The sequence below is a fragment of the Macaca nemestrina genome, chromosome 13 (assembly GCF_043159975.1).
Source record: "Macaca nemestrina isolate mMacNem1 chromosome 13, mMacNem.hap1, whole genome shotgun sequence".
Classification (NCBI taxonomy): Eukaryota; Metazoa; Chordata; class Mammalia; order Primates; family Cercopithecidae; genus Macaca; species Macaca nemestrina.
The window spans coordinates 71,025,702-71,044,602 of NC_092137.1; the positions used below are offsets into that span (position 1 = coordinate 71,025,702).

The 18,901-nt window shown below is 45.5% G+C and overlaps 1 protein-coding gene across 4 annotated transcripts in view; it reads right to left on the bottom strand.

The window, feature by feature from the left end:
• Window positions 1-18,901, bottom strand: part of LOC105465224 (adducin 2) — a 111,946-nt gene that overhangs the window by 41,771 nt on the left and 51,274 nt on the right. For all 4 annotated transcript variants that reach the window (XM_011713511.3, XM_011713512.3, XM_011713514.2 and 1 more), the window contains 3 exons: window positions 14,451-14,569; window positions 7,641-7,857; window positions 5,722-5,860 (listed from right to left, as the gene is read on the bottom strand). In XM_011713511.3, coding sequence (XP_011711813.1) covers window positions 5,722-5,860; window positions 7,641-7,823 — 322 coding nt within the window. In that variant the 5' untranslated portion in view covers window positions 7,824-7,857; window positions 14,451-14,569. The remainder of the gene's footprint in view (window positions 1-5,721; window positions 5,861-7,640; window positions 7,858-14,450; window positions 14,570-18,901) is intronic.

The window sequence follows — 18,901 nt, forward strand, 5'->3', positions numbered from 1 at the left end:
GTGATGGTTATTCCAATCACCCTGATTTGATCATTACATTATATTTATATATAAAAAGTCACATGTACCCCATAAATATGTACAACTATTATGCATCCATTTTTAAAATAAAATAATATTACAACAAGTTTTTAAAAGCTTATTCTAAATGGCCTCACAAAGGTTAGGATGGCTAAATGTCACGTTTATAAATCAGATCTAACTGAGCCATTAAGTCAAAGTAACTAAGAAAACACAGAAAAAGATGAAAACTCACCACGGTCCCTGAAAGCTAAGACTTAAGGGCACACTGATGTGCAAAGCTCCAATTTCTAAGGCAAATGGAGCTAGACAGATAACAACCTATCTGGGCTTGAACTTCTGATACTTGAAACTTCCCCTCTCCACATCCCGGACTCAGATATCCCGGATGTGTACTAAGCAGATTTCCAGGCATCCATCTGTCTTCCTGACAGATGCTGATTGGTGAGGCAATGGGAATGCTGGTCAGCCCTATTCCTTTCTCAGGAGGAAGAGTATAAGGACAGACATGGAAAGGATGGTAGAGAATATGACAGATTTGGGAGACAAAAACCAAAGAGCAAGGCTATAGATATGCGAGTACTCATTGATTATGGGAAAAGTTCATATAAAGAAAAAAACCTACAATTATATGCTTCCTGGTAACATTTCTGAAATATAGGGATAAGGGGAAAATATCCATAAGCATCTAGAAAAAAAAACATTTGGCTACCTAAAAAGGAAACCAAAAAAATTGGCTGATTTCTCTGTTATAGCCACAGAATGTCAGATGGCAATGCTATAGGAAGTTTACAAAAAATAAATACAGGCCAGGCACAGTGGCTCACAATTGTAATCCCAGCACTCTGGGAAGCTAATGCAGAAAAATTGCCTGAGCCTAGGAGTTTGAGACCAGCCTGGGCAACATAGTGAGACCTCGTCTCTATAAAAAATTTAAAAATTGCCCAGGCATGGTGGCACATGCCTGTAGTCCCAGCTACTTGGGAGGCTAAGTTAGGAAGATCATTGAGCCCAGGAGGTTGAGGCTGCAGTGAGCTGTGTTTGCACCATTGCTGTCCAGCCTAGGAGACAGAGCAAGACCCTGTCTCAAAAACAAAACAAAACAAAAAAAAAACCCCACTAAAATAAAGTGGCCCAAAAGAGGTAAAAATAAAAGGAAGTTCAAAAGTACACCAGGCAAATATAAACAAAAACTAAGCAGAGGTCATCACATTATTATCAAAATAGAAGTTGGGCAAAACAATATTCTCTTATACAAAGAAGCTATTTTTGTAGGTCATTTTATATGAATTAAACGTACAATCAATAGTGAAGCTGTAACTATCAGTCATGCTTATGCCGTGAATATTTCAAGACAGAGAAAGCAAAAACTATCATAAATACCAAGAGAAATAAAGAGAAATCAAATATAATGGGAGAAAATTTTTGACAAAATCAAATTAAAACAAAAATATAGATTAAATACCATGCTATAGAGATGGTGTATACCCATTATCATTCTAAAATGATATTAGGCCACAAAGAATATCTCAATAAATCTCCAACACAGAAATTAAATAGGCTACATTTTCTAAACATAATGCAATAAAATCCAATGCTATTAGCAAACCTGTAAAAGACTAAGCATTCGACCACTTGGAAATGAGAAAACACTCCCAGATAGCTCTTAGAAGAAAAATAAAGTCCAAACAGCAACTGCAAGCTATTTAGAAATTAACAATAAAAGAAACACTATGTGTCACATTCCTGAGATAAGGCCAAACACATACTCATAGAAAAAAATGTATAGCCTTAAATATCTTTATTATTGAATTAATTTTTTTAAAAATCAATTTTATGCTACTCTAGAAAATACATAAACAACAAAATAAACAGAATTATGGAAAAGGATTAATGAATATAGAAACAAAAGTAATGAATCAAGAAGCAGAAAGAATAACAGGACCAATAAGTAAATCCAAGAATTGGCTTATATGAGAAGATCGATGAATAAACAAATACCTAGATTGGTCAATAAAGAGAAAGTAAAAATTTACATAGCACCAGGAATGAGAATGGGATGTTATCTCATCTACTTTAGCAGGAAATTTAAATGATAAAAATAATATTGTAAATGACTCTAATAATTTTGAAAAGCTCCATGAAATGTATTATTTTACACAAAATATATGACCAAAATTTAACCAAGAAGCAGCAAAATAAATTTTAAAACTCCAGATGAAACTGAAGACAAAAACATCAAAAATCCCTAAAAATACTCCAGATCTAGATGACTTTCTAAGTGAATAATAAATCTCACGGAACAGAGATTTCCTATCTTATTTAAACTATATCAGGGTAAAAAAGAGAGTGAAATCACCTTGATTCATGTTATGAAATTACAGCCGTAATGTCAATACTAGGTAAAGACTGCCCAAAAAGTGAACTGCTAACCAATCTCATATGTGAATATGAATGCAAAAATCTTTAATAAAATTCTGGAAAATCAAATCCAGAAGGGTATTTTTAAAAGAATGCATCAAGACCAGGAATGATTTATTTCAGTAATGAAAAAGGAGTTCAATATTCAGAAATCTGTTACTATAACTCATCACCTCAATAGTTCAAGGAAAAAAAAAAATCAATAAATGGCCAAAATGTATTTTATGACATTCAGCATCCATTCCTGAGAAAAACTCGTAGTGAACTAGAATAAAAAAATACTTCCTCAACATGACAAAAAATAATTATCTCAAACTCTTGTGGTGAAACAACTTTCATTAAAGTCAGAAATAAGACAAGGATAACTATAATCTATTATTAAACATTGTTCTGAAAGTTCTAACAGATTCAAAGAGAAAACTGGAAAAATAAACCAATGGGTAAATGTTAAAATGAAGGAAACAAAATGATTATGATTTGCAGATTATGTGATTTTTGTATATACAACACCCAAAAGAATTAACTGAGATGATATTAAAATTTAAATAAGAGTTCAATAAGGGGCTAATGTATACACACACACGCATACACACACTTTTATGTATATATATATATCTAACAATTTATCTTAAATGAGAACTATAACCAGAAAGAAAATAGAATGGATAAAGATTCATTTAAAATAACAAAGCTATTTTAAAATTCCAGAATAAACTTCATAAGAAATTAGTAAGAACTACATGAAACTAATTACTAAACTTTTCTGATGAATATGAAAGAAGACTTAAATAAATAAAAGACATATCTCATTTCTGAAAAGATTTACAATTCACTCATGTAAATATTTTTAAGTACCTACTATGTGCCAGATACATTCTAAATCAAAGGATATAGCGGTGAACCAAACATACAAATTTCCCCTACAGAGCTTACATTCTAATATAAAATTATAAATTTATAAATTCTTCACCAAATCAACTTATTCATTTAATGTAATCCCAATCAAATCCCAAAAGGAATTTTTAAGGTCAATGGGGGGACTTGACAAAATAATTCTAAAGTTTGTTTGATTTTTGTTTTTGCTTATTTGAGATGGAATCTTGCTCTGTCACTCAGGCTGGAGTGCAGTGGTGCGATCTCGGCTCACTGCACCCTCCACCTCTGGGGTTCAAACAATTCTCCCGCCTCAGTCTCCCAAGCAGTTGGGATTACAGGCTTGTACCACCATGCCTGGCTAATTTTTGTATTTTTAGTAAAGCCAGGGTTTCACCATGTTGGCCGGGCTGGTCTCAAACTCCTGACCTCAGGTGATCCACCTGGTTTGGCCTCCCAAAATGTTGGAATTACAGGCATGAACCATTGTACCTGGCCTAAAGTTATTGTAAAGAATAAACTTGTACAAACAGTTGAGAAAAATTGACAAATGCATAATTAAGTGTATTTGTTCCATCGGATGATAAAACATGGGAAAGATATTTCTAAGCATGCAATCAAATGCAGAACACACAAAGGAAAATTACAATGGTTTCCACTACACAGAAACTAAAGAATTCTATAAGACAAAAAAAAAAAAAAATGCCATGAACAAAACTAAAAGACAAAGGAGAAACTGGAAAAAAAAATGCAATATATTTGACTATAATAGAGAAATAGCTTTACTTTATAAAAATGTAAAAATCTATAAGAAAATAACACACTAACAGGAAAACAGGCAAAGGATTTAAAAAGGCAATTTACTATAAAAAGAAAGTCAGGGCCGGGCACAGTGGCTCACGTCTGTAATGCTAACACTTTGGGAGGCCAAGGTGGGCGGATCACTTGAACCCAGAAGTTCCAAACCAGCCTGGGCAACATGGTGAAACCCTGTCTCCACAAAAAACACAAAAATTAGCTGGGCGTGTGGTGCATGCCTGTGGTCCCAGCTACTTGGCAGGCTGAAGTGGGAGGATCACTTGAGCCTGGAAGGTTGCAGTGGGCTGAGATTGCACCATTGCACTCTAGCCTGGGCAACAGAGTGAGATTCTGTGAGAAAGGGAAAAAAAGAAAAGGAAAGAAAAGGAAAAGGAAAGGAAGAAGAAAAGAAGAAGGAAAGGAAAGGAAGAAGAAAAGGAAAGAGAGAAAGAGAAAGGAAGGAAGGAAGGAAGGAAGGAAGGAAGGAAGGAAGGAAGGAAGGAAGGAAGGAAGGAAGGAAGGAAGGAAGGAAGGAAAGAAAATCATGTCCAATATGTATGTGAAAATACATAATATATCCAACCTCATCAGTAGTCAAATAAATGCACATTAAAACACAAATAAGGTATTATTTGTCACCTACTGAATTGGAAGGATGAAACAAATGGTAATATACACTATGGACCAGGGTAGAGGAAATGGGCACTCTACCGAATTGCTGTTGGGAACGTAAATTGGATCCATTTGGAGAAAGGATGTAATCTGCCATTATGCATTAAAATCTTTAAAACATGCATGCATGTACTTCAATTCAGCAATTCTACTAGTAATTTATCTTAAGAAAATAATCATGGATATAATCTCAGGTTTATTTACAAGGATGTTTATTGCATTGTTGTTCCTAATAGAAAAAGTTGGAAATAACCTAAAAGTCCAACAATGGGAAATTGATTAAATAGCATGTATCCACCAAAAATTATATTATAGAACCATATTTTATGTAATTACATTTGTGTTTGCATAATCTACATATGTTAAGAAAAAAAGGACTGGAAGGATATATGTTTACCAAAATATTAAGAATAGTAATTTGAGGGCTTTAAGAACACAGTAGAATGATTTCTGTTTCCCTTTCTTGGTTATTTTCACAGTTTTCAGCCATAATCCTGCAATAATCTTATTGAGGGGGAGTATTTTTTTATGCTTGTTTTTTAAACGTTATGGGCAGACCATAACAGCCCAGGAGGGTGGCTTCCTGCATAGCCCTGGCTGGCTCCTCTCAGCCCTCATCTGTGGAGTCAGGTGGGCCTGTCTAGTGGGGCATGGAAACACACGCTTCAGTGGTCTCCTCCCATCCGCTGAAGTCACCTCCGCCTTCTCATTCCTGGCATCAGGGGTAATTCTTCTGTGGATGTTTAATTTGTATCAACATCAGAAGCAGAGCCAGGTACCTCTCTGGCTGCTGCTGAGCTCCCCAAGGCCTGATAACACAATAGGCTGCTTGCTCCATTGCCTGGCAACCAGATGCTTCTTGCTGCTCCTCCCTCTCTTCCCCACCCCACCCTCCCCTCTACCTCTGCTCCTGGCAGTTCCCCAGACACCACATACTCATGGAAGATGTTGGGAAGACTGCGTGGGAGGTGCTGGCCATGAAGTCCGCGATCTGCCGCAGGGCCCAGATGTTGGAGGAGTTGTTCCCCTTCTTCATCTGCTCCTGGATGAGGCCTTCCAGCTCCTCCCTGAAAGACTAAAGTAGGCCCCGAGGTGCTGGTCTCCCCATAGCCTCTCACACAGCTGCCAAACAATGAGCTCTTCCAAGTGCCCACCCCTTGCCCCTGGGTCAGCTAGGTCAGGGCCATGCTCAGGATCCCTGGCCACAAGGGACACGGAGCAGTTCCACTAGGACCTCAGGAATTGCTGTATGGGAAGCAACAAAGAAATGCTGGGAATGGATCTTGTGTTCCCTTGCCCTCTGGGCAGTAATCCAGATTCCAGATCCTTTCTGTGTCTAAATGAGGGCCAAGACCCCTCCCCACCATCAGACATGGTAGGACTTCACTTTAGTAATGAAGGACATTTTTTTAGGCAGAACTGAATGGAGAGAGCCACCATCCCTCTCCATTAGCGATGCCTGTGATTCTTTCCGGCCTCAGTTTCCTCATGTGCTTAATGAAAGGGTAGGAGCCAGAACAGGAGGATTTGATGGCCTCTGAGGTCGCTTCCACTCCTGATGTTCAACTCCAAGCCTGGCTTTTCAGACCATGGGGCCATAAGCAAGGAATCCCGCCCACCAGGTGGCAGGAGAAAACACTCAAGAGGAAATGGGGGGCCACTTAGGTGTGTTGGCCAACCTATAAAAGGACAGAAGGAAGCAGACCCTCCTCCAATCCCTATTTCCTGCCTGAGCCCTGAAATCTGGACTGGTGCTAACTCTGCCACCTCTCCTAATCCCCTTGTCACCCCTCCTAGCCACACTCTGGGGTTTTCCCAGGGGCTCCTCACCCCAGTGCTTTCAGCATCTGCCATATTTCTCCAGGTTCCCCAACACAATATCACCCAGACCTGGGTCCATTCCCTGGAGCTGCTCTGTGAAGCCTGAGTAGGCACCATGGCTCCCAGCCAGGGCCTCACACAGCCCCTGCACAGGCCCTGGCTCTCTGGAGCCCAGAAGGCCAAGGCAGAGCGGCTCCCACCTCCTGAGCCCATCCTGGCAAGCAACTGGAGACGCCAACTCTGTCCCTGGGCTTCCCGATCCTTAGGATCATGGGCTGATTCCTGAGGACCCCCAAACTCTACAGTCAGATCCCTCTTGCCTCCTCCACACTGATCTCCCTCTGTCTTCAGTGGTCCACAGGGCCCATGCTTCTGCCTTCTCAAAAGGCACTACCTGTCTCAAGGAGGAGCTCTGTGTCCACACCAGGCAGGAATCAACCGGCCCCAAGTAAGGAGGGAGGTGAGTGATCTCAACTTGCCTTCCCTTCCCACACCGCATCCCATAGCCCTGCTGAGTCCTCCACTCTCCCCACCTCCTGGGGCTTCCAGGCCCTCCTCAGCCCCATCCCATTCATGTCAAAGCTTCATTTGTCCCGACAGAAAGTTCTTACTTTGTGGTGTTCAGTAAAGGGAGCCCCAACCCCTCCTTCTGGTACCCTGCAGGTCTCCAATTTACATGGATTTTTCCGTTCACTGTCATAGCTTTCAGTGAGGAGGGAAGACTGGGAACTGAGGCTCCGAAGGGGCACAGGAAACTGAGGGGGACTTCTGTCTCCGTCCCACCTCCCCCTGCCCCCTGCCCCCCCCCCCCCCCCCCGCCCCGCACACAGCCAAACTGCCGCATACAAGCCAGTTTCTGTCATCCACAAGGGAAATTCAAGGCCCCTGGTGACCAGATCCGTCTTGCTCAGTGGGCTTACATTTCTACCGACCCTGAGCAAGGGGAAGAGGAGTTACTCATCTTTCGCGTGGGTATATGCCCTGAAGAGCCAGCGCCCCCTGCGCCCTCTCCCGTCCGGGTCAGCCCCACTCACGGGACTCTGCAGGATCATGGTGACGCGCTTCTTCTGCTCCATTAGGTTGAAGTCCTGCCGCAGGTCTGCTGCCTGGTTGCGAAGACGCATGTACTCGGGGTCATCCTCTGAGAAGCGGTCAAAGTAAGGCTGCCCCTGCGGGGGCGGCGGCGAGGCAGCCTCAGGGACCGTCTCTTCGCTCATTTTCCCGGTGGGTTTGCAATCCGCTCCTGGAACCCTACAGAGAAGCGGAGAGGGTATGCAGTTGGTTGGTGCTCCCCATCGGGGTACCCGCTTCCCAGAGAACAGGACTGGGTTCGGTTGGATTCTCAGTGGGGTGCGGCTATTCCCAGGATAGTAGAGGCAGAGCCTGGGGAGGAGGGCAGGACGCCGGCAGCGGCCCCATATATCCATCTATAGGAGCGCTGCTGTGCCATGAGACTAAGTAAAAACATGGGTTCAGGTATCCACTCCCTTCCCCAACTAGCCAGCGCTTAAATGGTTCCACTTGGCTTGGAGTAGAGAGTTCCCGGAATGCAAACATGACCTGCAGACCTTGTTGAGCATTTCTGTGATGCACACCTATGTAGTGGTAAGCTACTTACTGGAAATTAGTACTTCATCTAAAATGGAAACCCTCTAAGAAGGCCCCTCAAAAATTATGGTGGAAATAGCTACTGCATGCTGGGCTTAATACCTAGGTGATGGGTTGACAGGCGCAGCAAACCACCGTGGCACACATTTACCTATGTATCAAACCTGCACATCCTGCACACGTACCCCAGAACTAAAAAGAAAAAAAAAGTTATGGTGGGAAATTCACAAAAGAACATTAGTATTAAACAGGGCCTACTGAGACTACTACTACAAGAGCATGGGAACTACTAACATGTGGGAAGCACTTCGCCCAGTGCTTTTCTTTACAACTTAAACTTCGCTCTGGCCCCTGGAAAGGAATTTATCAGTGAATCTGTTTCTGTGAAACTTGTCTTAATGCAGAATCAGATTCTCATTTCAAGTTTAAAAAGAGGTATGCAACTTTATTAATGGAAAATTATTTTCTCTTCAATCCCACTCAACTCATGTTGAGAAACAACAACTAAGGTTTGCAGGGTGCTGTGCTGCCCGGCTGCCAGATCCCCACATGCTGTGTGTAAACCTACTCCCCGGAGCACGGACGATGACAGCCTCTGGAGAGTCAAGCTGCGGGAAAGCCGTGGATTTTTTCTAATCAAGCATGCTTTTTAAAATGTGTGAATGATGAATGAAGAAATGTTTTCTGTTGCTATCTTGGAGCCCTTCTGAAGAGTAAGCCTGCAGTTCCAGGCTTCACTTCCTGGCTGTGGGAGTTTGGTCAAGCCCATCTCCCTTCCTGTGTCAGCACTGCAAGGCCTTTAAGTCAGTGCTCTGCCCCTTCAACACACAGGGTGGCCTTATAGAGCATTGGCCTTCTCCCTGCTGGCCGATTCTCTTCTCAGCAGAAGGCAGCATGTACTTTGGCTGAACAATAATTAGCTTTTTAACATACATGTGGAGATACAAATAAAAGAGCATTACAAGGGACCAGGACACCTGGGTTCTCATCCATAACCTGCCACTCCCTTGCTTTACCTCCATGGACTCCCATTCCATGAGGAGATGGCGTGCTCTCTTGTTCTTTGGGAGAAGGCTCCTGGCCTCCCGGGTCCTGATCTGCCCTTTGCCTGTGGCTGGCCGGTCCTGACTCCCTCCAGCCTTGCTCCAGCAGTCCTATTGGCCCCAGCCTACCCTTGATTCTGGTCAGAAACTCATTACAAAGGAGACTTTGCTGATGTCCAGTAAAGCATATTCTTGTTGTCCCTGAGCTGCCTGTAACCTCTTCTTCCACATTCTATCAGAACTCCACCCTCTACCCTTGCAATCTCTCTGGGTGGGGTGAGGGGAGAATGATGCCATAGATAAGCTTGGAGGACAGTGGGAGGCCATTCCATCAGCCCAGAATACACAGATGGTTTCTTGTTGTTCTTGTTTGCATTCTTCCTTTAGGGAAAAGGCAAAAAGTTCATTCAAGGGAAGGCACATGGACAGAGTTCCTCAAGGATCAGCTGATGGCCTGAGCCCTCAGCCTAGAGCAGTGGTTCTCAACCTAGAGTGCACAATAGCATCACCTTGGGAACTTTAAAAACTATTGATACCAGATATTCTAATATAATTAGTCTGAGGTATGACCTGGACATCAGGATTTTCAGAAGCTCCCTAATCCCTAATGAGCAGCCAGGGTTGAAATAGCTATAGTTTAGATGTTACTGGTTGCAACATGTAATGGAAGGTGTCCATTCCAGGTGTTGGCCATTTCTAGCCAGTTGGACATAAGATGGCACAAAACCTCACATGTCTGACTGCCACACCACAGGCCACTTACCATAGCTGTCTTGGCCCCTCCTCTCATTCAAACCACCACCTCCCATGATACACTTGGCCTGGAACATGTTACATTAAGTTTGGCCTAAAGCTGCCTCCTTACATATTTTAAGTGTAGCCTAAGGGCTTTTCCACGTATAATAAACTGATGTGTAATAGACTGTAACCTACTCTTGTGACAAGTAGCTGAGTCTCAGCCAACCACAGCAACTGAGTTTCCACCAATCACAGGTAGCCAACTATTCAAACACTGTTCCAATAAAGCAAACACAGAGCCGTAACCAATCCAGCCATGTCTGAACCAATCCAGCCATGTCTGTATCTCACTTCCATTTTCTGTAGGTCACTTTCCTTTTTCTGTCCATAAATGTATCCAATCATGTGGCAGTCTCAGAGGCACTCAGAAACCATTCTGGTTCTGAGGGCTCCCCAGTTCCTGAATCATGCTTTGCTCAAACTCTGTTAAGTTTAATTTGCCTAAAATTTTTCTCTTAACAGGCAGTGGGAGTGCTCCAAATGCCACCATGGCCCGCTTCTGCAAAGCTGCCAAACCAGGACCTATGATCTTAATCATTCCACTAGTTAGTCATCTTCTTATGAAAGCCCTTACCTGATTTCCCCCAACCAGCACCACACTTACCAGCAGTGTTGACAAAATATTTGGTAATAGGAGATGGAGATGAAGGGTTGGAGGTAGGGGAAGGGGTCTGCTGGGAGTGGCAGCCAAAAAAAAAAAGATTCTGTAAAGAAAGATTTTGGAACAGATTTGGCAGGCTGCTAGAATAGTTGTTATACTTAGCAACATTTAAATCCAGACCCTTTCCTTTCATCTGAATGGAAAAAGAGTGATTGAGTCAAGGATGTTGCTGGTGGACTGAGCTCTAGACTAGAAGTCCAGGGACCCACAGTCTTGCCCCTATGTGTCACTCAGTAGCTGCATGGGCTTGGGCAAGTCATTGCCTCTCTCTGGGTCTCACTTTGCCCAGCTCTAAATGAGAAAATGAACCGAATAACCTCTGGGGTCCCTTCCAGCTCTGACACTATGATTTATCTGAGTTGGAGACAGATACATTCATGTAATAAAGGCAGAAGGATGGAGGATCTGGGTTTCCTGGAGCAAGAGACCTTCCTGCTTTCCCCCAGAGCCTCTCCCACAAGTCAGATGCCAATAGAGAAACATCAGAAAAGAACACACATTGGCTTTGTGGATTCCAGTCAATCCCATGTGCATGGGGTTAGTTAAGAATATTTCACGTCTCTCATGCTCACACCCAACCTCATCCCTGGACCTTGAAGATAAGAAGGGATGACAAAGTCAAACATAATGGGACTGCATCGGAGCCACACAGACATGTGGCCCCCACCCAGATTCTTCTGGGCAGGCAGCACTGCAGAACAAAACTCTTCCAGAGACATCACCTCATCGAACCCCATTCCTTCTCTGTTTAGTGACTCATCATAGTAAATTAATTCTCTCTGGCGCTTTCAAAGCCCTGAACCTTTGATGTTATTTTTAAAACAGCAACAAGCAACTCCCCTTCCCCAGCGAGTACACTGGATGTGAGCATAGGCATGTGAGCCCCCTGAGCTCCCTAGGACTCCAGGCTCCAAGCCAACTGAACTCTCAGCTTCTCTGGGACTGGGATCATTTTGGCCAGCACAGCCTTGTACTGAGCCTTCCTGGCATAAACCCTTTTTCATCCAGGCAGGAAAAGGTTGACCATCTCCCCTTCCCCATGGAGCGGTTCCATTTCCCAGCAACTGGTCTGTGAAGGCTGTGAAGTAGCTCTGCCCTCTCTGAAGTGCAAACAACCAAGAAGCTCCGGGCCTGATGGACAGGAGCTCACACCACTATGCCCCAGGGCCTGCCTTCCCTTCTTAGGGCCCAGCCCCAGAGGGTTGCTCCAGAGGTACTCCGATGGGGGTGGTGTAGGACATGGAAGCCCCGACTCCATCACCATCACAACAGGGGCCTGGGTCAAGCCTTTGGCTTTGTGAATCAGAGGCATCCTCTTGTGCTCCTTCCTTCTGTCTCCACAAAGTTATGTGCAGAATGGCTTAGCAATTAAAAGCAGAGACTCTGGAACAAGACCATCTGGGTTCAAATCTCAGCTGTGCCACTTATTATCTGTGTAATCTTGAGCTAGTTACTTAACTGCTCTGTGCCTCTGTTTCCCCACATATAAAATGGGGACTATAGTAAATTAACTACCTTGAAAGGTACTTGTGAGGATTAGTGAACTTAAGGTATGTAGAGTATTTAAAACAGGGCTTGATACATATAGCAAGTGCTATTAACTATTTACTCTTATTATGTGTGATTTCAGGGCTTAAGTCATCTTAGCATTAGGAATTCAAGTAATGAGAGGCTTGTGATTCAATTATAAACAGGTGCACACTAAATAACTGTAATTATGTGTTTTAGTCTAAAAAACTAATTCAATCTTGAGCTATATTGACAAAAAGAAGAACATTCAGAAAAAGACTGAGAATGTCCAGTTTCCCAACCAGATAGTGGGAACAGGTCAACCTCGGTATCACAAAAAAGCAGCTAAGCAGGATGCTGGAGATCAGAGACCAGCGTGTGATGAGCCAGGTGTGATATAAGAAAGACTATATCTGGTCTTTGTCCCTGGTTCCTGGCACAGAGATTCAAAAACCTTTGGAATTCCTAAAATGCCCAAAAGACAGTAGGAATGTCTTTTGTTATTCATCACGAGCGCCTTTCAACTGAACCTGAGTTTATACTAATAAGGTGACGTATAATAGGCCCTTAGTTTCAAGGAAGTGTCTAGCCACCTCAGAAAATCCAAGAACATGATTAGAAGCCTGTAGCATCAGCTCCACCCCCACTGCCCCCCCACCCCACCACTTCCAAAGCAGGGAGAGGGGCTAGAGATTGAGTCCAGACAAGTGGCAAATGATTTAACCACTCATGCCTCTGTAACAAACGCCCCTTGATTTTTAAAAAAAATCTCTGGACTCCAAGGTGTTGGGGAACTTCCTGGTTGGTGAACACATTGATGTGCTGGGCAAGTGGTGTGCCTGGATTCCACAGGAGAGAGCACAGAAGCTCTGTGCGCCTCACCTTACACCCTGACCTATGGATGCATCTCTTCCATGTGGGTGTTCCAGAGTTGGACCCTTTGAAATATGATTGCAAGTACCATGCTTTCGGTGAGTTCTGTGACTCATTCTAATGAATTATTGAACCTGAAGAGGGGTCACGGGAACTCCTAAATTTACAGCCAAGTCAGTTGGAAGTGTGGGTGACCTGGGGACCCCACTTGTGGCTGGTGCCTGAGGTGGGGATGGTCATATTCGTGACCTTGTCCTTTACCTTGTAGTAGTTAGCTTGTGTGCCCTTCAACTTGGGGTAGTGCATGTCAGAATTGAATTGAATTGTAGGACAGCCAGCTGATGACAGGGAATTGGTGACATAATATTACCAAGCAACTTTTTATTCATGATGTATTTTCGCCCCCAGGACCAATCTATGAGGTCGATATTATTGTTCCAGTTTTACTTAAACAAAATAAAGATAGGCCGGGCGCAGTGGCTCATGTCTGTAATCCCAGCATTTTGGGAGGCCGAGGCAGGTGGATCATCTGAGGTCAGAAGTGTGAGACCAGCCTGGCCAACATGGTGAAACCCCATCTCTATTAAAAATACAAAAATTAACTGAGCGTGGTCATGTGCATCTGTAGTCCCAGCTACTCAGGAGGCTGAGGCAGGAGAACCTGGGAGGCAGAGGTTGCAATGAGCTGAGATCACACCACTGCACTCCAACCTAGGTGAACGAGGGAGACCCTGTCTCAAAAAAAAAAAAGATAAAGATAAAGAAACTGAATCACAAAGTGATGAACAAACTTGCTCAAGGTCACACAGATAACAGTGGAGTCAGGATTTCAACCAGGTTTGTCTCTAGCCCCACATCCTGCACTTCTCCACTCCATCATTCTGCCCCAGAACATCTGCTGGGCTGCCATGTGGAAGAAGGATTAGGCTGGTTCTCTAGAACCTCAGAGGCCAGAACTAGGAAACCAGGTGGTTTTTACAGACAGGCAGATTGCAGCTGAGGGCACAGGGGAGAACTTCCTAAGGGCAGGAGCTACTCAGTAATGGGAAGGTGGAACAGGCTGTCTTGTCAGGTGGGGAGTTGTCTCTGCTGGGAGTCAGAGTGAGCACAGGATGCTGTAAAGGGACTTCTGTCTTTGCTGAGTCACAGGCAGGGGGAGGACTAGTGACTTCTAAGGTCCTTCAGGTTCTGTGGTAGGTCTTGAGTCAGCAGGATAAGGGGAGTTCATGGCAATGACCTGAGTGTCTGGAAGCTCATCCTCATGCAAAGGGCCTTGTCTGCACCTCATGTGATGGGCCCAACCAAAAAGTGTGCGTCACCCCCATCACCGCCAGAAACTGCTGCTTACTTACCGGGAGACTGGCCCAGCCCTGTCCAAGGCTCCTTCCGTTCAGTGTTCAGTCTGCACCCCCCAGTTCCACTCTCAAGGGTGCCGGCCACATCTACACAACCTCAAACATCCAGGTGGAAACTGCAACACACAAACACGACAAGTGTCAGGGCCTTGCCTGCACCACCATGACTCTTTACCTGATTTATAAGAGCTTCTGGGAAATTCCTTAAAATGAACTTGAAACGAATTTTTATTTTAAAAGCAAATTATGCCTTTAAAAAGGTAAAGAGGCCGGGTGCAGTAGCTCATGTCTCTAATCCCAGCACTTTGGGAGGCCAAGGTGGGGGGATCACGAGGTCAAGAGATCGGGACCATCCTGGCCAACATGGTGAAACCCCATTCTACCAAAAGTACAAAAATTAGTCGGGCATCGTGGTGGGTGCCTATACTCCCAGCTACTCAGGAGGCTGAGGCAGGAGAATTGCTTGAACCCGGGAGGTGGAGGTTGCAGTGAGCCGAGATCACGCCACTACACTCCAGCCTGGGGGACAGAGAGAGACTCTGTCTCAAAAAAAAAGGTAAAGAAAGCTGCATTATCTTTACAATTGGGATAAAAATTCCTTTTAAAGAAAAGAATTGGATAATCTCTTTGCTGAGTCCTGGCTGGCAAGGCCTCCAGGGACAGCAGTTGCGCTGGCCTAGTGGAGGGTGCAGAATGTGGAACTCCTGCACGAGCCCAGACGGGGTTGCTAGTTGCTGAGCTGGGAGGATCTCCATTCCTAAGACCCCCAAAACACTTCACTAACAGCTGCTAAACTCACAGATGCTAATGTGAGTGATGTTTGGATGCAGCCCAAGACGCAGAAGCAGCCTGAAGAATACTGCATCCCAGGAAAATGGGAGAGTTTTAGATTTGCACAGGCTGTCCATGGGTGAATTCAAGGCCATTTCACCTAGAGTTCGAGGGGAAGAAAGGCCCCAGCAAATACCTGCATAATAGATCCTAAAGTACTACTAAGGAGGAATATAAAGTTGTTAATACCTTACAAACTAGGGTGAGTTACTAGTCTAAAACTCCTAGGAATCAAGGTCTTCAAAGCATTAATTGTCAAAATGTTTAAAAATAAAGACAAGTGATGACAAGTGATCATTTTCCATTTTCACTTGGACATCCTGTTGTTCTGACCCAGAGCTGCTGGGGGCTGTCTCATCCAGGGCTGGCAGCATCCCTGACCACCCCCACCCTACCGCTGCCTGCCCATGGCTCTGGCTCACTGGCAGCTCAGGTCCATCCCTGACCCAGTGCTGTCCAGAGTGGAGCCATTCGGAGAGACTCGTCCCACCAATGAGGGACAAGGAAAACTCATCTTGGTAGGTACAATGTGCCTGTGGGAATCCAGGACACCTGCACACCCACTAAGGCTCAGCCTCCTCCTCAATCCAGCCAGGGGGCCTGGGGCTCAGTGTTTCAGTGCCTGGATGGTCCCTGAGCCCAGTCCTGATGCTCATGATTCTACTTAGGAACTTGTAAGTTGCTTCTAAGAGCGAGACTCTGCGCGCTGCACATCCAGTGCCGACTAAGGTCTTTCTCCCAAAGGTTCTATTTTTAACTAGAACGGGGTCCCAGCCACCACTTGATGCTGCCTCTCTCCAATGGTGGGGTTTGCTGATGTATCTCCACTGCCCTCCTTAAGGACCAATCTTGCAGCCTCAAGCACCAGCTTCCTCCCCTTCCCCAGAAGGTCTGAGGCTGCCCTGTGGCCATAACCTGCTAAGATTTGAATTTTCAGAATCTCAGCTATTTTTTGTGTTTACTAATAGAATTAATCCTTTGCCCCCAGAAGTAGCCTGCACCATTCCTGTAAGAAAGCAAACATTTATCCCCAACGTAAATATCCAGTGAACAAAATAATTCCCACCCCAACCCCCACTGCTGCTGAAATTCCCCATCAGAGCACATTCCTTGGGTTATGGTGTTATGCCCCTGATTAAAATGAAAATAGTCCTGAGAGGTATTTGAGGCAAGTGTATTATCTAGAAACCATTGTCCTGTGGCAATGAAACTGTCAAATCTCTGATCGTGGAGTTGGGCTGAGCAGGCAAGACAGGCACCAGATCAGCAAGCTTTAATGAGAGAAGGAAGAGAAAGAGGCCTAATGCCAGGGCTGCTCTAGTGAGGCCCCAGCTGCTGTCCTGGGGGAATTTAGATAATCCTGGCCAGACAGAACCCTCTGAGCCTGCTGAAGCTGCTGTACCAAGCACAGCATCACCCCTTGTGCAGCCTTCAGCTTCCCAGCACATGCTTTGAGAACCTAGCTCTCTCCAGCTTCCAGCCCCCACATCCCTCAGGCAGAGCGGAGATGCAAGGGACAGTGTGAGCCACGGTGCCCCATGTAGTGAAAACAGATGCCTGACATCCCCTGGGTGGTTCAGAGAGCACCAGAGGCACAGCCCCCTCAGAGCCACCGGCCCCCTGCTCTTGGTGTGCAATCACGCTGGGCTGTGAGGCAGCAGGAGTTAGGGCAGTGCATTCTAGTCCTTGTTGGCTGCTCTGGATTGTAAGCCCGGACCTAAAACACTCAGGGAACTTTGCCTACTCCTGTATCCTGCAGCCTCTTTAAAAGTCAACCTGCAAACGGACCATCACTCCTGCCCACCCCACACCACAGCCTCCCCCACCCCCTCCTCTCTGCCCCCTACCAACCAGGCATCCCACCATGGGATCCCATCTTGACTCCCTCAATTTGCCCTGCACATTTAATTGGTCACTAAGGTCTCTGGTTTTATGTCCTAAATATCTCTCCACCCGCAGTGCCAGGCCCTGAATCATGCCTCCATCTCTCCATCCTTTAATGATCTCTGGCCCACAGTCTTTCCTGGCCCATGCCTGACACTGCCCTGCTAAAAATCCATCTCTGTCGCCAGGGGCAGTGTTCCTGAACTTTTTTTTGTTGTTGTTCTTTAAAGCCCTGCTTTTCCAACCAAAACCTAATCAAATTTAGCCTTTATTACCAAAATGGCAGGTATACTTTTCACATTTTCCAAATATACAATGTTAAATCTGAACGGGCTTTGTCAAACCAAATGCACACCCCATGTTAACAATCCAAGCCCATTGATGCCCAGCTGGGAGCTGTGCATTTTTCCCTCTGCCCAGCCCCTTCTCCTTGAGGACAGCTACCCTGTAGGATGAGGCTGAGACTCAGATGACACCTCTACTCCCAGCCCCCTGACCTCTCTGCATTTGCCTTGCTCTCCAGGGGCTATTCCCAGGACCCAAGAGGCACAAAGCAGATTCTTGGTTGGGGCTGGAGTCTGCCAGGAACACCCTCCTCTCTTCACCTCCTCCCTGCAGCTCAGGTGTCCTCTCCTCTGGAAGCCTGTCCCCTACACCCCCGCCCTGGGCTCTCACATCACTTTTACTTGCCTCTTCCATTCCACTTGCAGCCCAGCAGCAACAATCTATTACCGTGAGCTCCTGGTAGGCGGCCTGTGTCTCTGCATTTCTCTATCCTCCCTGTTGCAATAAAGCCTGGTGCCAGTTAGGTGCTGAACAAATGTTAGTTGAAGGTAAATTGGGAAGAGCTGGGCCCGCTTAACAAAGCAGCCCTGTCCAGCCCTGAGGTCCCAGCGGCAAGTGAGGCCTGAGGGGAGCTCATGATACAGTGTGAGGAGACAGACCCTGAAGGCTAAGGTGCTGAGTGTTCATGGAGGAGTGCATGGCAGGTGCCTCAGTGCCCAGATCACCTCTTGTCTTGGTATATAACCCAGTGGCTGGCCCCTCAGCCACCCTTCTTGCCTAACTTGAGGCAGAACCCAGCAACAGACTGCAACTCTTACATTAACAAATCCGACATTAATTATGGGGAGAAGAGAAGAAGGTAATATTACATACCATACAACACACACAGCAACCCCTTTGGCTCTCCCATGTTCAGCCCTGCCCTCTCTCTCTCTCTCTCACCTCCTCCCTTGAGCACCCCCTCACCCCTCTTGCCTGGGACCCTCCTCTGTGCACAGAGGAGCCCAGGAGCTCCCTCTCAGCCTGGCCAGCTCACTTCCTCACACCTCTGCAGCCTCTCAGCAGGGTCCCTGCTTGGGATTCGCCCTGGTAGGATGGCAGCTGGAGACTACACATCACGAGACGCGCTTCCTGTCACCAAGCATCTTCTTCCCCGTCCCACTGAAGACCAAGTACATGTAACCACTGGAGTATGAAATCGCATTTCTATGGATCGTTCCTTGTGGCTATAAGAGAAACAAAGGTCTATAAGGGGAGTAACAGATGCCCGAGTTGTCTGACTTTTTGTTAAAATCAACTTAAGCTTCATGTGCCCTGAGCAGAGGCAGGCGCTGTCTCCTGCCACTTCAGTGGGGGAGTCTCCAGACAGGAAGAGACAGTCTGTGTGGCTCAGCACCCAGAGCTCAAAGTGGAAAGACGCAAGCTGCCACTTCCCAGGTGCTCCCCAA